Genomic DNA, 17,782 nt, shown 5'->3' on the forward strand with positions numbered 1-17,782 from the left:
ATTGATCGCTGCACCTTCTTTCTCGCTTGTCCCCTCCCTTCGAGCCTTTGCAGTGCCCACCGCCTGCGCTTCTTCCTCGTCTTGACACTTTGATGTGGATGGCGCCAAACTTGGGCAGCGACATCAGAAAAAGAGGGAGAGGGTGAAGGAGAACGACGCAGAGAGGGAGGGAGAGAGCGGAAGAGAGGAAAACGAAAACAGCAGCCAACAGCAACGAGCGGCGGCAGCAGCGCCCAAGGCCCACTTACCCACCTAAACACCTCTCACACGCTCTCTTTGCCTCGTACGTGGGCTAAACTAAAAAGGGGAGCGGGGTGCGACTAAACTCTCTTGTCGCTGGGCATTGATGTCTATCTTCTGCTGTCTGTTGTTACGAAGTGTTTACGACACTGAGCAAATCCGCCCTCGCACATCCGTCGACCCCTGTATGGGTATACACACACACACAGGTGAAGCGGAGGTGGCACAGCGGCGAGTGCATCTTCCGCGAGAGAAAGAGAGTCCGATATGACATGGGTACGACACACACAGGAGCACAGCGAATTCCAATCATCAGCACGTCTTTCTCACATCCGTCCTCTCCCTTTTGCCTCTCTCCTCCCATTGCGGCACAGACTTCGCGTTTACAACAGCCCACCTGCAGACGCACACGCACACACTCGTTATTTTGTGTCGCCGCGCGCCGAGGAAGAACTAAGCCAAGCCGAGAAGTGAGAGCCCGCAACGAGACACAAGAGGCATGGCGGATAAGAACGAGAAAGCGCAAAGGAGGCAGAAAAGGTACTGCCGCACCACTCTCCTCTCCGACTTCCACACACACACACACACAGCAGACACTCGCAGAGAGGAGGGGGGGAATATAAATAGAAGGGACCACTGGGGCCATCATGCGCAGAGAGGAGGGGGTGAGACGCACGTGTGAGGAAGAAGGGAAGAGGCAGTCACACCGGCGCATGAGCACAGGGGATACACGACAACCGCCATGGCACAGACGTCTGATGCATATCCCACTATGCTGCTGCTTCATATTGAGCTCCTCTTTTCTCACTAAGGGCTTCGCTCGCGTTGTATGTAGTCTCCCTCTTCTCTTCGCCAGCAAAGTGCACACACGCTCACACAGCCACGGACCGACCACGGCCCCGAGTATTCCCTCTCGCCTTCCTCACTCTCTCCTCCACTGCCATCACGCTACACGGCACCGTCGAGGCTCTTCACCCTCATGGCATCATCTTTGCTGCTTCTTGCAATACAGCAACACAGTGAGTTCATACCTTCGGCTGTCTCCACCTCTTTCAGTCCTGGTTCCAGATTTACCATGCGTCGTAGTACCGCCACGTAGTCGGGGAAGCGTCGGTTCGCGTATTGGTTCATCTCCGTCACCATTGCCTTCAAGTGAAACTTGCCGTTCAGGCGGTGGCTACGCGCCCACGCGCACACACGCGCCTGAAACGCCGAGTCCGTGTCGCTGTTCACGTGGAACGGACTCAGAACGCCGGTGTCTTCGTGGTGGTGCTTACTCACGATGCGGCACGTCCGCTTCAGCATCGATATCTCCACACAGAAGTTCAGCAAGAACTCCACAGTCTGGCTACCTATGGCCTCAGCGTGGCGCGCGTGGAAAGGGTCGGTCGGAAACCGAAGGTAGCGCAGCGTGGCGATGCAAAGGTGCTCCATGGTGGAAGCGTAGTGGACGAACATTTGATTTACAAAAGGGACGAGCGTTACAAAGCTCTCGGGAGAGTAGAAAATGCTAATGGTGGGGTCGCGCAGGGCGAGCGACCCGGGCGCGTGGGGGGGGCGCTCCGGCGTCGATGACGAGCCTGGGAAAAGGTCGAAGCTGCGGTACGTCGCCGTTGGGGAGATGACATGGTCCAGCAGGTCGCCAAAAATGCTGTTCGACGCGTTTAGGCCCAGCCCATCGGGGTCCTCGGGAGCGCAGCCGAGCAGCACGCTGTTGATGATGTTCGTCGCGCCAGCGTGGGTAGCGACACTGTTCTCGCCAAGCGGGGCGGCAGGGCACGTCAGCGGGACGTTGCGGAAGTTTTGCCCCACTCCATCATCACACGGACTTTCGCACGGCTCACTACTGGGCGGCAGCAGAGACGCGGACAGAGGGGCGGCAGTCGTCGGCCGGTTCATGGAAGGCCGCAGGGGTGGTGAACCTCCGCAGGCAGAGGCCTCCATGCCCTCAGCCCCCTCTACCTCCGCAACGCTACTTTCTTCGTCTTCTCGTTCATCCTCACCAGACGCGCTAGGCGATGTGGAAATCGCACCAGCCGTCGAGGCGGTCGTGGGCCACGGCACGTAACCGCGGTCCCCAACCCTCATCGGGACGGCGTAGAGCACCGCGTCGGCGTCAACCCAGCGTAGCTGATGTGCGTAGAAGATGGAGAGGTAGCACGGAGGGGTGTGGCAGTTGAACAGTCCCGACTTGTCAGACCCGCGGAGGTAGAAATACAAGTGGAAGTTGGTTTCACAGACCTCCAGGTCGCAGTCGCGAGGACCGATGAGGGGCCTGCCAGCCATGATGAGCTCCATCAAGTGCTCCCGTTTGATCCGCGCCTCGTTGTCCGGCACCGTCACAATACGCGACAAGAAGGGCATCAAAACCTCCGCCGCCGCCGCGCGCCACAGCGCCTTGACCGCGCGCAAGGAGCGCTCCGTCAGGAACGGCTTGATGGTGTTGAAAGAAATGAACAGCGCTGTAGAGTCAGTCGAGATGACGCGCCAGCGCCGCTGCTGGTCCACACGGAACTCCTGCGGCAATATGAGGGCCTCGAGGCCGACCGTATCGCCGAACCCCTCCATCTGCTCATGCTCGGCGAGCGTCGTCCACTGCCCGTAGAGAGCACGCAGGCTCCCAAAGACGACGACTAGGAATGCGTTGTCAGGCAACGTGATGATGTCACCCTCGCGAAACTTGCGGACGAGCCCCATGGAACTGATTGCCTTGATCTCCACACTACGTAGCCCCTTGCCGAGGGTCGTCGCTGCGACGGCGCGCAGCACGAGGTTGCTCTCCTGCGAAGCGTTGCTCTCCCATGTAGACGGTGTGTGTGACCTCATGTGCGCCAACATTTCCCCCAGCACCTCCGTCGCTCGTGTTCCGAAGCCGTGTTCGGTGCTCAGCTTGCGCACAGTTTCATCCAGTGCGTTGGCGACCGAGATGACAGCGCGGCGGCTTGCCACGTTGTTGGTTGCCTCTGGGAAGTTCGCATAGAAGAAGCGGATGGCGCGGTTCGACGCCGTAAGCTGCGTCGTCATCCACCGCTCAACTCGCTGCACCTGCGCCTCCGATCGAATGAACTTAAACTTGAGCGGCGAGATGGAAGTCAGACACTTGACGACGGCGAGTAGTGCCACGAAAGCGTTTTCCTGCGCACGGCGGTGCGCTGTTGCGAAGTAGCCGGGGCTGAAGAGGAAGCGCTCCAAGAGCACGACCCAGGTGGGCAGTAGGCGACGCATGAGATTGATAACCATCCGATTTGTCTGCGCCCTTTCCTCGTCCTCATCGGCTGTGCCGCCGTCGCCGAGGTGGTGTGGTGGCAGGCTCGTCACGTCAATCGTTAAGCTGCTGCGGTCGCCGCTGCCACTTGCCCCAATGTCGGACTCACTCCTGAGCTGGTTCGTCCCCATCACAGTTGCTGTGTCCGAGGCGCGGCTCTGCATTTCCTCTGAATTCTCTGACACGGACACAGCTGCACCCTTCACCGTCACGTCCGTGGCGGGTCGCGTGCGCCACACCTGCGTTGTGCCGGACTGCTGCTGCTGTTGCTGCTGCTGCTGTATCGAGAAGCGGTTGCGTGGGCTTGGCCCAATGGACGACTGGTGCCGTTCCCGCAGCGGTGAGACCTGAACCGCAGCCATCCGCTCTTCCTCGCCACTGTTGGAGTCACGGTGGCGGTGGTACCAGTACATCTGGTGCACATCCAGCAGCTCACCCCTGTCGATGAGTGTGTCGATGGCCACGCCCAGTTGCACGACGACCGTTTCCGTGATGACGTCCGTGTCCCTCTGACACCAGAGCACCGTCTTAAAGGCCGACATCATTATTCGGTTGACCGTCTTCTCCTCGTCCTCCTCTGCCCTCACGCCCACACTGTGAAACGGGTTGCGGGTGTGGTGCCGCACAAACTTCTCCACCTGCATCCAGCTTGTATTCCGGTACTTGGGGTCGCCTTTCAGGGCCTCCAGCGCGTGCTCCCGTGAGCTGCGCAGGAGCTCCATCGCGTACTCCATCTTCATGATGAAGTACATCGGCTTCCTCTTGAACCCGAGCACCTCCACAACGCTGGCCGACGTGGAGGCATTGACGAGCAACGTCAGTAGCACAATCCCAGACGTGACCTTCAAGATGTCCACCCCCTCCTTGAGGTCCTCCTGCTTCACGACGAGGGCTAGCGTTGCAGCAACGCCCCCGCGCAGCCCGGCGTGTACCATGAGCACAATCTGCTTCTGACCAAACTTGTAGGAGAACATGTTCAGCACCGGCGAGAGCATCTCCAGCATCAGGAGGCGCGACAACACCATTGCAAGGTACAGCCCAACGAGAACAAATATATCCGACGGCTTCACGGTGGGCAGCACATCCGCGACCAGGATGATGCCGACGAGGGAGAAGAGAACCGTGTTGCCAAGGTGGACCAGGAACTCCCAAGCCGAGGAGATAATGTTGCCCTCACGCCCAGGGAAAAGGGAAGGGCAGTAGTAACTCAGAAAGATGCCCTGGAAGAAAAGCGTCAGAACGCCACTCGTGCCCAGCAGATATGCAGCGATGTAGTACGACACATAGGTTACAGACACGGTGATGCACGCCTTGGTGAGGCCGTCGCTGGTGCGGCGCAACCAGAAGGACTGGAGGAAACCGAAGAGCGGTCCGAGTGCAATGGGTAACAACGCCAGCCAGATGCACTGCACCACGACGGCGCCTACAGAGATGACCATGGAGCCGACGCGCGCCGCGGGGAGGAGAAGAGTGAAGAGGATGATTGCCGTACCGTCGTTCATGACAGCCTCGCCGTCCACCAGGGCCGTCATGCACTTGTCCACCCCTAACTCCTTCAGAAGCGCAACGACCGCGACAGGGTCGGTAGCAGAAAGCAGGGAGCCCAGCAGCAGTGCCGTGTACCATGACCAAGCCTGGAAGCACCACTTTACCGGTAACGCCATCAGTGCCGTATTGAGGAGAAGGCCAAAGGTGGCGAGCAGCACAACCTGCGGAAAGACACGGCGCAGAGCATGAATGTTCATTGCATAGCTACCCTCAAATATAAGCACTGGCAGGAAAATGTAAAAGAGCAGCTCGGGTGGGATGAAGCCGAGAGCCTCCGAGACGTCAGAATACAGCCAGCGAGCCACCGCGCCCACCACGATCCCATACAGGAACAGCACCACCGTGTATGGCAGCGGGATTCGGTGTTTGTGAGTCATGAAGAAGGTGCCGCCGAGAACGATAAGCATTGTAACAAACAAAATGGCCACGGACAAACTCTCAAGCGACTCGGCGTTGCGGAATGTGCTGTCCTCCGTGCCCACTTTACTGGCGGAAGCGCCGAGTAGCGCGGTCGTGCGTGCCATCCTACCCACAGGCCGATGCGGACGCCGTGTCTGCGTGGGTTACACGCCTAGAGGCGGAAATCAAGGAGAGATGGAAGACGCACGCTGAGGGAGAAAACAGGAGCGCAGGGCACCAAAATGAAAACGCCCACGCAACGCCCTCCTCTACACAGGCGCACGCACACACGCAGGAAGAGAGGGAGGCGCACGAGCGAAGGCACAAGAGAGACGACTGGCCCAAGAAACAAGCGGCCCTCTCCTCTCTCTCTCTCTCCCTCACGTGGGCCCTAGACTACGTGAAAATGAAGATATGCCCACGCAATGACAACGGTGGGAAAGATGAATTCGCACTCAAAAGTGGGGGAAGAGGGGTGGAGGTGCGCAGCTAAAGACGGGAAGAGTCACGAGATGTCGCAAGCGAACACGCGCATTCAGAGAGAGAGAGCGAGAGAGAGAGAGAGAGCGACCAAACCTAAAGCAAAGAAAATTTTACGGAGATGAGGAGACGTCGATACGCGCCAGCATGAAGCACAGACGAAAAGGAAAAGGAAAAAAAAGGAAAAAAGAAAGGAATGGTGGGAGGGGGGGGGGCGTGGAGGCCAGAGCGCACAGCTCCGGTGCGAGGAGCGGGAGTGAAAGAGTCAGAACGATAACAAGCACAAAAGGCAACCGTGGCTTCCTGCCCGAGCCACTCGCACACAAGAAGAAATAAAAACAAAACAGAAGGGAAGAGCAAGAGACGCGGTGTGTGTCTGCGTACGTGGCTGGTGTCCCTGCGGAATGTGATGAAAACGAGCGTGGGGGGGAGGTCGGCGGAAAAGCGGAAAACTCACCAGAGATGAAAGCAAGAGAAAAGCGGTAATAAGAAAAAATGGAGGGGCACGACCGAGCGAAAAGGGGAAAGCCGGGGCTTTGATATGACGCTTCTCTTCGCTACTACCGCGTCCTCTCGCCCTTCCTCTCTCTCTATCTTGGATTTGATTGACGATGGTGCGTTGTCAGCTATTGGGGCAATTCTACACGTCTCTCTTCCTGTTGAGCACGTAAAAAAGGGCGCTTATGAGTGAAGGGGTGGGGTGAGGGTATCGATGGAGGGATTAGGAAGTCTTCGACTAGAGTGTAATGCGCTCGGAGAGAAACTGTAGGGGCGCCCTTTTATCTTGTCTTTTATCTTGTGCTTTCCCCCTTGGCCAGTGACTTCTTATGCGAAAGATAAAAGGAGAGAGATGCAGCAAGAGAGACCGTGTATGGGTTTGTGAGTGCGTGGGTGTCTGTGTCGGACGGTGTCGGTATCGGGGTAGCCTTCCTCGATTGGGTTTGCGGGGGTGACGTGCGTGCGGGAAGGGGCGTTAAGATCAAACAAAATGACTAGCACAACTGGCACCTCACATACCTACACGCGCGCGCGCGTATGCCCCTCCTAATGACCACAGCAACAACAAAGGCGTCGATGATACACGGCAAAGAAAACGCCCAACACCGCACGCAAGTCCACAGAGAGAGAGAGAGAGAGAAAGGAGCGAGGAGATAGAGAGAAGCCCTTGGCTACTCGTAGAAATGGAGCTGCGTCAGTGTGCACAAGTTCGTGCGTATGACCTTCCTTGGGCTATAGCACGTCCAGATACGCGAGAAAGGCTCGAGTGGACTGCTGCGAGCTGGTAAGAGGGTAGTAGAATGCGCCGTAGACAACGCCATCACAACATACGCACATAGAAGTGCAAGAAGTATACCCAGGAGGGTTGACGAGCATACGTGAGGATGCGCACGTCGGAGGGTTTCACACGTGCGCATGGGCAAGGGAAAAGACACAAGAAGAGTGTTGAGAAGAGAGGGAAGAATAAGACAGTGCGCATCATAGGGAGGGACAAGCGAGAGTGACACAGACGCATGTACCCAGGCACATGCACATGGGTAGAAAACAAAGAAGCCGAAGCGCACTGCATGCATTGCCCCGTCGTCGGGGAAATGGGGCTCACACACCCGCCCATACCCATCACAAGGCGCCAACGACCCTCTTCTGCGTCACCAGGTCACCAAGGAGGGGCATGCAAAATGGTGCCAGGATAGCGGAAGGACAAGGTCATCAGCGAGCGCTTGATGTCCACGGAAGGGCATTTGTTACCCGCAAATCGGCCCATGCAGTCCTAAACCTCTGAGCAAGTGCGGGCCTCCCTATCGTGGCGTCCACAACGCGAAGCCTCTTGCCAGAGGCAAGCTAAACCTCTGCTCTCATGCGACACGCACCATCTTGCGTTCGCTATGGAGTGCGGGCATACGCCCAACGGGTATTCTCTCCACCGCTGTCTGCAATGAACGTTTGTTTTTCTGCTTCCACCTGAGCGCGAGCGTATGCCAGCCGAGGGGAGGTGGGGTGAGGGGCAGGTATGGTGTGTGGGCATGCGTGCGCCTAAGAATGCTGAACATACACAGCCGTTCTCTTCCTCATACACAACGGAAATCTGAGTGCGTCGCTGGAGTACAAGTACGTTAGGAAAACAAGAGACGAAGACACGAAGAAAAGAGGTGGAGCATCACCACACAAGCGAGTCTCCTGCAGTGCCACAGATACGCTTCACTTGTTCAATCTGGTGAAAATACAACTCTTCGGTGCGGGGGGTGAGTGGGGGGTGAGTGGGGGGGGGGGCCATCCGTCCTTTTTTTTTCTGCATTGTGGGTTAGGGCAGGCTCGTGACTGGGGCTTGCCCTGCCTCTCCCTCACTCCCTCCCTCCCTCTCCCCTCATTTCTGTCATCCCCACACGTCGTGGGTGCCGCTGCACTGACTCCCCTCCCCGCACTGTCGCTGGCGTGTTGGCATCGTTTCGACCTCGATGTTTTTGCCCCATCGTGGGGATGGGGGAGGGCACACAACACATCCATCCTCTCACTCGCTCGCGTGCCAATACGCGTAGAACCATAGACAAGCATTCACAATCAACACGCAAGACGCCGTTACATGCAGGTATGTTCGCCCGTGCGCGTCTTCGTGAAGACGGGGAAAACAAAAACACCTCTCGGGCACCAACAGAGAAACAAAGAGAGGACATGAAAGATAGGCTGGACAAAGCGAGGAAGAAGAAGAGAGAGAGAGAGAGGACACATCCAAGACCAAACCAACAATGTGCAAAACAAACACAAAGCGAAACTCCAGCAGGCCTCCGCCTTCGCCTGGGAAGGGGTCTCTGAGGATGTAGGCGTTTGGCGTATTTTGTGGGAATCCGAGTGTGTGTGCGTGTGTGGCTGTGTGCATCACCTCCCCACTCACCTCTTTTGAATGTATTCTCTCTTTTCTTCCTGCGAGGGGGAGGGGGATTCGAGCGCGTTAGTGCTGAGCACCTCCCCGTGCCCCCACGTGTGCTGTAGCTTCCCTGGTGCTGCTCCCTCTTGAGGTTTCTTCCGAGGCACCATGCACACACGTCAGCACGCGCCTAACCCTCTTCAACAGAAAACGAGAAAAGGCAAACAAAGAAAAGGGTGCCGTGTCACATGTCGGTGTACTTACCTGCAGCGACACATGTGTGGCCCATCCACAGCCATGTTAGCAATCTGCTCAAGGAGAAAGAGAAGGCGGGCGGGCGGGATGGGGACCAGGGGAGGACAGTGAGCGGGTGTAACGGCGGAGGAGGTACACCTGCAGTGGAGAGTGGAGGGGCAAAGCAGCAATGTAAAGTAGACAAAGGTAAAGAGGAAAGCGCCAAAGAAAAGAAGACAAAACTATGAGGAGCATGAAACACGCAGAACACAAAAAGGGGAAACAAAGAAGAGGCATCAGAACAGAAGGGAAAAGGGAAAAGAAGCGCCACGAGGGTACACAACACGCATACACGCACGCCGAGAAGCGCCAAAAATGCGCACACAGCCCAGTCATGCGTATCGAGAGGGGAGAGAGCAATGTCGGAGAGCATCATCGAGGGGAAGGAAACGGAAAGAAGACTAGGGGGAATTATGCGCAGCGTGGGGAGGGTCTGGTGGGAAAGACAGACACTTTGGATAGGGAGCTCCATACCCGCGCGTGCGGACGTGTGTGTCGAAGGGTCCAAGAAGCGAAGTAGAGATCGAAAAGAGTACAGTCAGAGCAACGAAGAGAGAAAAACACGAGAGAAACCCAAAATCAGCAGATCTCAAGAATACGTGAGACCAAAGTCGAAGAAATGCACCACCAGGCAAACTCCCCTCCCTCAAGAGAGAGACGGACTTCCCACAATCAAACGCATGCCTACAAGGCAGGAAAACACACACACACAGAAAAAAAAAGATAACGTTCGCGGCAGAGGCGGTGCTCCGACGACTGCGGCGGCGCACACTGCTGTAAGGCGTGTGTCGAGCGCTGCTGCGCGCCACGCCGGTGGGCCTGCGACGGGCCGGGGTCAAGTGCGGAGCGCCGGACGTCATGCGCTGGACGGCGGAGAATCGATCTGCTGAAGGAAAAGTTCTCTTGTGGGGATCGTACTTGTCTCTGGGTGTGTATTGTGTGTGTGTGTAGGAACTTGTACCTGCTTGGGTCTAAAGGTCGCCGCAGGTCGAGTGAGCGCTACCATCACCTGCTCAAGTCTGTAGATTCTCCCCTTTCCTCTTTTTTCGTGCTCACGACCCTCACTCCCTTCGACGCTCTTCGGTGGGTACGCCGTGCGTTTTGCGCGCCGCTCTTGTCCTTTTGGCTGCGATACCTCAACCATCTCTCTCTCTCTCTCCTGCCCCTGCGTGTCAACACGCATGCGGGTGCGCCCTCAAGCTACAGTGGTCTACCGTGCTGATGCGAGTGACACAGTGCGCACGAGTGTAAGATGCTGCCTACAGCGGTGAAAGGAAGAGGGTTAAAGACAGCCGACGACGTGCCCGCGAAGTAGAATAGAGAAGCGACACCCACACACACACACACACAGACACACACGTACTGATACCACCTCTCCATTGTTGGCGGACGAGTCCCATTAGTGCGCACCGCCTGCTCAGTTATGGAGACGTCTATCTTTCTCGCCTTTTATTGGGCGTGTCCGTGTCGCCTCTATGTGAGAATGGGCAGAGGTGTGGTCGCCTTGCAGATGTCAGCACCGAAGGCACGGGCAGCGGCCAAAGAAACAAACAAGACAAAAATGCATAAGAGAGGGAGGGAGGGAAAGAAAAAGAAAAGAAGCGCAGGGAGGACGCGCCAATGAAAAGAACGGGGGTGTGCCCAGGATGCACACACAAGCACACCTGCCTACTCATCCGCGTGTACATGTCCGCCGCCTCCTCCTTGCCCGATCCCTGCCCATCTGCATCGCTAGTCCGTTCTCCTCCCTCTCCCTCTCTCGGTTGAGCCTCTATGTTACACGTGAAGGAGTGCGTACGGTGAAACAGTGGTGCAACAGTCACACAGCTACGCAAGCCGCACTCCGAAGTCAGAGAACGAAAGACCGGAAGAAAGAGGACAAGGGAGAGAGGGCAGTTGCCTGCACATCGGTGGGTCTGTGGGAGCGCTACAAACGACAAGGACTGGGGAGAGAAAGGAGTTATGGAATGCGCACAAACTACGGGAAGGGAGGAAGGGGATTGGGGGGGGGGGGGGGGAGAAGTACAGCCCGCACCTAGCAGGTCGACCAACGGGAATACTCACAGCCAGAGACCAAAAAAAAAAAGAGTGAGTAGAAAAAAAAAAACGCACACAATAGAGAGAGAGAGAGAGAGACGCCCGCTCATAAGAGGCGCATGCACTGCTGCGTAGAGAAGAGCTGCAGGCAAGATAAACCCCAAAAGGTACGCCGCATGAAAAGGTAAGGGCGACAAGATAACGCGAGATGTACTGGAGGGACAGCATGACCCGAGAGCACCCCTTGCTCCCGTTAGAGCCGCGGCATGTTTCCCTACTTGCCTCTCTCCGATCGCCTCGCGTCCGCGTACGGTGGAAGGCGTGTTGGCGCGCCACGCATCTGCCGATAGGTGAGTGAGTGTTATCATGTCATATGGCGCATCTCATTGACTCCATCCTTCATCACCTCTCTCGAACAAAGCTGCTGTCCCCTTTTGTTTCTCTTCCTTGCGCTCGCTTCACCTTCCCCATGTGCCGAGGGGAAGGCCGTTAAGTGAATGAGCGCATCTCCTGCTAACTTGAGCTTGCCTACCAGCCCATTTATTCGGCCTGACCCCTCTCTTCTTCGGATGTACTCATGGGTGCATGCGAGGAGCCCTCGCGGCTTCTTACCTCGATGCCCTGCCGCACATTGCACTCCTCTGCCGCATTTGTGTCAGAGGTGTTGTAGGTTGGGGACTCGCATGTGGTGGACTTCTTGGCTGAGTTCCCGTCATAGACATGTAAACAGAAGCACGGGCAGCAGACGGCAGTCAGGGTGATGGTGACCGAAATAGCGATCAGGGTCACCAAGACGCAGGCCATGGCAATCATGCCCTGACATGCCTTGTCACAGATAGCCGCGTTTCCTGTAGTGCGGATCGCCGTTGCGGTCACCTCAACCGTCGACAACGAGCGAGAACTGTTCTGGAATGCGAGAGTGATGTTCGCTGTGTTGAGAAAGAGCAGCATACTGTTGTACTCGACTATGTCAAGGAGACGGCTAGTCATCACGCTAGTGACGCCACAGTTCACCGAAACGTCTACGAGAAGACCGCCATTGCCATCACCGATCACCTTCCGTTGTGGATCCGCCTGCAGCACTACCATGGAATCTACCATAGGGGTGCAGACCTTGGTGCGTGAGCTAGTCAACACCGCGATCGCCTGAACGATCAAAGACAAAATGACGCTGCTGCTCGTGGAGAGAGAGATGGTCCACTTCGCCGGCTCGCCAGAGAGCAGAAGTTGCACCATGTATGTGGCGTTGGCAATGAAAATGTCTGCGCCTGCTTCACCAGCACCAGTGTTGTGAAAGAGCGCGGTGATCAACTGCATCGACCTGGGACGAAGCTCCCTCCCGTTCCCCAGTGGCGGCTGGCTGCCGAAGCGCCTTACCGTAGTTTTCCTGTTAAATGAGTAGGCGCTATCCATCTTTGTCGCCACCGCCGTTGAAGTCAAGCCGTCTGGCAGCACCAAGTGCGGGTACTTGAGAAGCATGGCGGACACCTCAGCAGAGGTGATGCCAGTGTTCACCTCAGCATCCGAGTGCTGTTTGCTCGGCAAGTTCGGCGACAATACCTTCACCGTGGCATTGTTCTTCGTTGGGGTAGTCGCCATAAGGTTCAGCATCTCTGTCCAGAAGAGCATCGAACCGCTCGGTGGCGTCTCCATCGCTGGTGGTTGCACAGTGTAAGCATACGTGACGCCTGGGGGACTCGAAGGGAAAAAGATTATGGTAAGCGGCGACAGCAGCAGCAGCAGCAGCGCTGTACGCGAGTAAAAGCGCTTGAAAACCCCTGCAGTGGGCATCTTTTCGATGCGAAGGTAAATTGTTTCCTCCCCTTCAGGCAGCGTAGGTTTGTGAGGAAGCTTCTTGTCTGGGGGCGTGTATGGTGCTTTACACACACACACACTCCGCCTAAGTGGAACTGTTGGCGTGGGTGTCTTGGTGGGGCAACGATAGGCCACGAAGAAGGAGAAAAGGAGGGAGCGAGGGAGGGAGAGAGGGGGACGTGAAGTACCACAAGAGTTAGATGCAGACGCTTATCAAAGGGTGCTCAGACTGTAGCATTGTGTGTGCGCCTGTGAGAGTGGGATGAAGAGGTAGGAGGAGGCAGTTAGGAAGCAGTGAGAAACATAATCGATCACCACTAATGTAGGAGAAGTGAGTGAGCAAAAGAAAAAAGGAATTTTGGTGTGTGTGTGGGGGGGGGTCAGAGACTCAGAGAATGGAGGGTCGATGCGTGCAGCGCGTCGAGGCGAATGCTGTGGTATGTGAGTATGAGAAGGGGGTGGGAAGGAGAAGGACTGGAGAGAGACCAAGAGAACAAAACGTGTGCGAGTAGAGGAAGGAGGGAAGAAAAGGCAGCGCAATGGAAAGCGCAAGAAGGAGAGTCTGTTGGGTGTCACCGAGCACAGGCAGAGACATCGTTGACTTGGTTGGCTTTGCTTTGCTTGTGCTCCCTTCTCTTGATCGCATACGTCCAGAAGAACGCAGCTGTGACGGCGTAGACTTCCCTCGCCGATCTCAGCATGGAGTAACGGCATGACGAACAAAGAAATCCAAGGAAAGAGCGCGCGAACACACACGCACACATAGCACGGCTAAAGGTAAGCCTGCCGACTGAAGCATGCGAGCGCTGCAATGAGATCCTTGCTCGCTCGCTCCCTTGGGGGAAGGGGGTGCACACGATGGTTCGTGAAGATGCGCCGCGTTCGTTCGTGCCCCTCGGTGTGATGGGGACTGTCAACCCTACTTGCTGATTCAGCTCTGACAAAGTGCCTCTCTACTCCCCTCGCATCACCACAGCTGCGCCTGGGATTCTGGCGCATCTCCGTCAGAAGCGCGTTCTCGTACCTACTCTTTAATGGCATGAGACCTCTTTCGTCAGCTCCTCCTTCCATCGCCGATCGGCATCGTCATAGACAGCGCATAGTGGCGCACTCTCCGCTGCCCACTGCCAATCAGCTCCAGCACACCACTGCCGCGGTACCCATTCATTCACGTGACGAGTACCTCGTCGAGTCATGCTATCGTCGCCGTGCTGCCCACATGCACGTTGCGGGCCACAGCCTTAAAGTCCCATCTCCGACCCTCTGCAAGGCGCAGCGTTGAGAACGCGGTAAAGGAAGCGTTGCCGGGGTTCTCTATTGTGACCGTGCCGAGCCAGTGCGCGTTCACCGTCATGCTGCCAACGTAGAAGTCGAAGTCGCCCTTCGCCGCCGCATCGCGCCACCCGTCAAGGAAGGCGTGAATCTCTCCCACCGCCACTGCCCCTCTGGAAATAGATGAACGCGTACGGCTAGAGTGGGGGGAGAAAAGGAGGTTCGATAAAGAGACGCACCTTGCGTTGGCGTGAGTGTGTGCCTGCGCCGATGATTGACAGTGCAGCGGATGAGGGCGGTGTATGACGCACCACGCACAGGCAGCAAAAGTGCCAGTGGCCGCCGTTGGAGTGATAACGATGAAAGAAGGGTGGGCGGTGAAGAGGGGCGGGGAAGATGGAGGTTATGGATGACCGTCGACGCGAAGAAATGTGCTCGACAGTAGAGTGTACGTGTGTGGTGTCGGGGGAGCACAAGAAAGAGAAAAAGCGCCTACATGCAATGGCAGAGTCAGCTCAAATGCCCAGGACACTTCGAACGAAACCTTTGTGGGAAACTGACGGGGGCGAAGACAATGTCTTCGCCGGCACGCTCCACCGCCTCTATACCACCAAATCACCCTCTACTGTATTGCGGAGTAAACGGCATCTTGTACGTTTCACGCCCATCAGCACTAGGGTCCCCATTTCGATCATTACTGATGGCACACCCTTCGCCTGCGCGCGCGTGTGTGCGTGTGTGTGTGTGTGTGTGTGTGTGTGTGTGTGTGTGCAGCTGTGTGGATGCGTAGATGACTGGAAGGGCCTGCGGCTGTACTGCTGATCCTTTGCGTTTCAGGTCTCCTACTGAAGCGCAAATACACGCACACACGCGGGTATTATTTGTCAGAGAAAAAAGGCTGAATAAAGTGAAAGGCAGCGAAAGAGAAGAAACATCGTTTACAATGAGTAAAGGAAAACACACAAGCACGCACACACAGGGAGAGAGAGAGAGACAGACACACCGAATGGAAAGCACTCGCACACTCGAGAAGAGAGGGAAAAGGGGGGGAGGGGGCGTGCCTCTGCGAAGAGGGGAAAACACGCAACCCGTGGGAGAGGGGGAGAGGAGGGGAGGGAAGAATCGCCAGCGTCTATCCGTCTAGGCGCACAGAGCTACTACGTATACATGAGATAAACTGCAGTTCCTCTTCGTCGTTGGCCCCTCTGCGAGGGAAGCATCAACCAGGCCGAAACGTTACAGAAGAGAGAGAGAGAAAGATGAACAAACTACACAACACACACAACACACACACACACACACGTGCTTCTACCCACCTGAACCCCACTCGTGCGAACCAAGCCGATGCGTGTGCATGTGTGTGCGTGTGTATATATATACATCTCCTTCAGCATGGGTGGAGATACTCGTCGAGCGTCCTATCAGAACACAGAAAGCACCAGAGCGAGAAAGAGCCGCGGTCCAGAGAAGACTCACAAGTGGAGAGCACAGAAGCGAAAGAGAGAAGAATCGGCCAATAATAATAACAAATTTGAAACTTCAGTGACGCAACAAAGGACAGGAAGGTGCGTAAAGAGAACAAGAGCGCGCACGTCGCACCTCCTCCCCTCCGCCGCCCCCCCTCCGACATCATCGTACTCCTTCAGGGGAACGCACTCATTCGTCATCCTCTTTGTTCCGACCATCCCGCAAATTCTACTTCCGAGCTTCACAGCACACCCTAACCTCGCGCGGCTGTGCGTCAGAGAGAGGAAGCTGCTGAGTACTGGCACCGAGCAAAGGTGAAGGAGGCTGGTGCATGGGAAAAAAGGGAGAGAAGAGGAGGACTGGGAGGTGCGGCACCATTAAGCGACAGAAGATGCAGAGAGCAGCACCAGGCGAAGAGAACAGAGAGAGAGGAGACACACACCACAGAAATGCGGCGTCAAGCGTAACAAAGTCACACGCGCTCCTCCTTTCCTCCTCCAACGCGTCCAGTCTCTGCCGTCCAGCGCTCCGCACTCGACCCCGGCCCGTCGCAGGCCCACCCGCGTGGCGCGCAGCAGCGCTCGACACACGCCTTACAGCAGTGTGCACCGTCGCGGGTCGCCACGAGACCAGCAGCGCTACACCGCTCTGACATCCCTGCGTCGTGGGCGCTGGACCCTGGCACCGCCAGAAGTGGCTCCGCGCGTTGGCAGGAGTAGGGAGGCTGCCCGGCCTCCCCCACAGCGCGGGAGGTGCTGGGCCCTGGACGCCACACGCACGGAGGTTTGTCCTGCCTGCCAGGGAGGGCCTAAAGAAGTAAAGAGAGCAAAAGAAAAGCGGATATAAGAAAAAAGGGGGAGTTCAAGGGGAGGAGGGCACTGACAACGTATCGAAACAGCACCGGAGCACTGAGCCCCCCCTCAAATCTACAAAGACACACACACGCGCATACATACCTGCACATGGTCACTTCGGACATCTTATCAGCGGACAGGCACGCATACACGCCATAGACCGTTACACCCACACCTATACGTACAGAGAAAGAGAGAGGGGGTCGAGAGAAAGACGTGAGATGCATGCCCTCCGCTGCCGCACTTTTCTTGTTGGCTCGAAGGGGAAACACAACATGTGAGAGGGGAGACGCAAAGGGGAAGGAAAAACAACCAAATCAACTGAAGATGAAGTAGCCGAGAGAAACGAGAGGGATGGCAGGAGTCTGTGGGCAGAGGGAGAGGGATGGCAACGTATGGGGGGGCGTTTGCAGGTGCGCTTCCGTTTGCGTGAAGTTGTTTACAGAGCAGCCAAAGTTGCTTGGCACTTTCTCACGCACATGCGTGCTGCAATGCTTTATCAAGGTTCCGCTCAAGCACTCCCTCTATAATATACTTCTATATATATATATATATATGGCATCTACGCTTTCAGGGCACGAACTTGCCGCCACCACCACCCTCCGCCCTCTGTGCCCGAGCACACATACGTTGGCATGCTGAGTGACGTTCTCCGTTCAGTCATGCGCGTCACGAGCGGCAATCACGTAAGCAAAAGAGAAGAGACGCAGAGAGAGAAAGTCCATGTTGCTCAGGTGTAGTGGAGGGAGAAGGGAGATGAAAACGTGAGGAAAGTGGGGAAAACAACAGGCAGGGATGACTCGACATGCGCACTCGAGGGGGGGAATAAAAGCAAAACGCAATGGTGAATGTACACTCACCCTACACAAACTCAAAACACTCAGCAGAGCGTGACGCACGTACGAGTGCGCACTCATACGCACGCTCAGATAAGACCGACACTCTCTTTGCGTCATCCCTTTTCGCTTGAGCAAAACTGAACAAACCCCCGCCTGGAAAGAACAGAGAGCCCCAACACCTCACAACGCACAGAGACACGTGCACTTTAAACACAAGAGAAAAGGGGGGAACAATACGATGGGAAAAAGGAAAAAAAAAATTTTGAACGCACACGCAGCGGGGGGCACGCCAGTGCGCACAAGCCCCACACAAGCGCAGAGACGTCCACCCCACGCAGGCAATCACGCACACAAGCACGCACGTACGGCAAAACGAAGAGAGAGAAACTGTGCGTCCATATAAGCAGGAAAA

The 17,782-nt window shown here is 56.4% G+C and overlaps 2 protein-coding genes across 2 annotated transcripts, besides 2 other annotated features; both read right to left on the reverse strand.

The window, feature by feature from the left end:
- Window positions 1–1,188: 1,188 nt before the first annotated feature.
- LPMP_230980 (Na/H antiporter-like protein) lies at window positions 1,189–5,577 on the reverse strand (the record flags this gene model as incomplete). The annotated part of the gene is made up of 1 exon (XM_010700953.1): window positions 1,189–5,577. One exon carries the CDS (start codon window positions 5,575–5,577, stop codon window positions 1,189–1,191), a length of 4,389 nt encoding a protein of 1,462 aa, XP_010699255.1.
- Window positions 5,578–9,808: 4,231 nt separating this feature from the next.
- Window positions 9,809–9,977: a repeat region.
- A 1,686-nt stretch (window positions 9,978–11,663) lies between these two features.
- LPMP_230990 (hypothetical protein) lies at window positions 11,664–12,914 on the reverse strand (the record flags this gene model as incomplete). Its single annotated transcript, XM_010700954.1, has 1 exon — window positions 11,664–12,914. The coding sequence occupies one exon, from the start codon at window positions 12,912–12,914 to the stop codon at window positions 11,664–11,666; it is 1,251 nt and encodes a 416-aa protein (XP_010699256.1).
- A 3,266-nt stretch (window positions 12,915–16,180) lies between these two features.
- Window positions 16,181–16,477: a repeat region.
- Window positions 16,478–17,782: the final 1,305 nt, after the last annotated feature.

This window comes from Leishmania panamensis (assembly GCF_000755165.1).
Source record: "Leishmania panamensis strain MHOM/PA/94/PSC-1 chromosome 23 sequence".
In the NCBI taxonomy this organism is placed as follows: domain Eukaryota; phylum Euglenozoa; class Kinetoplastea; order Trypanosomatida; family Trypanosomatidae; genus Leishmania; species Leishmania panamensis.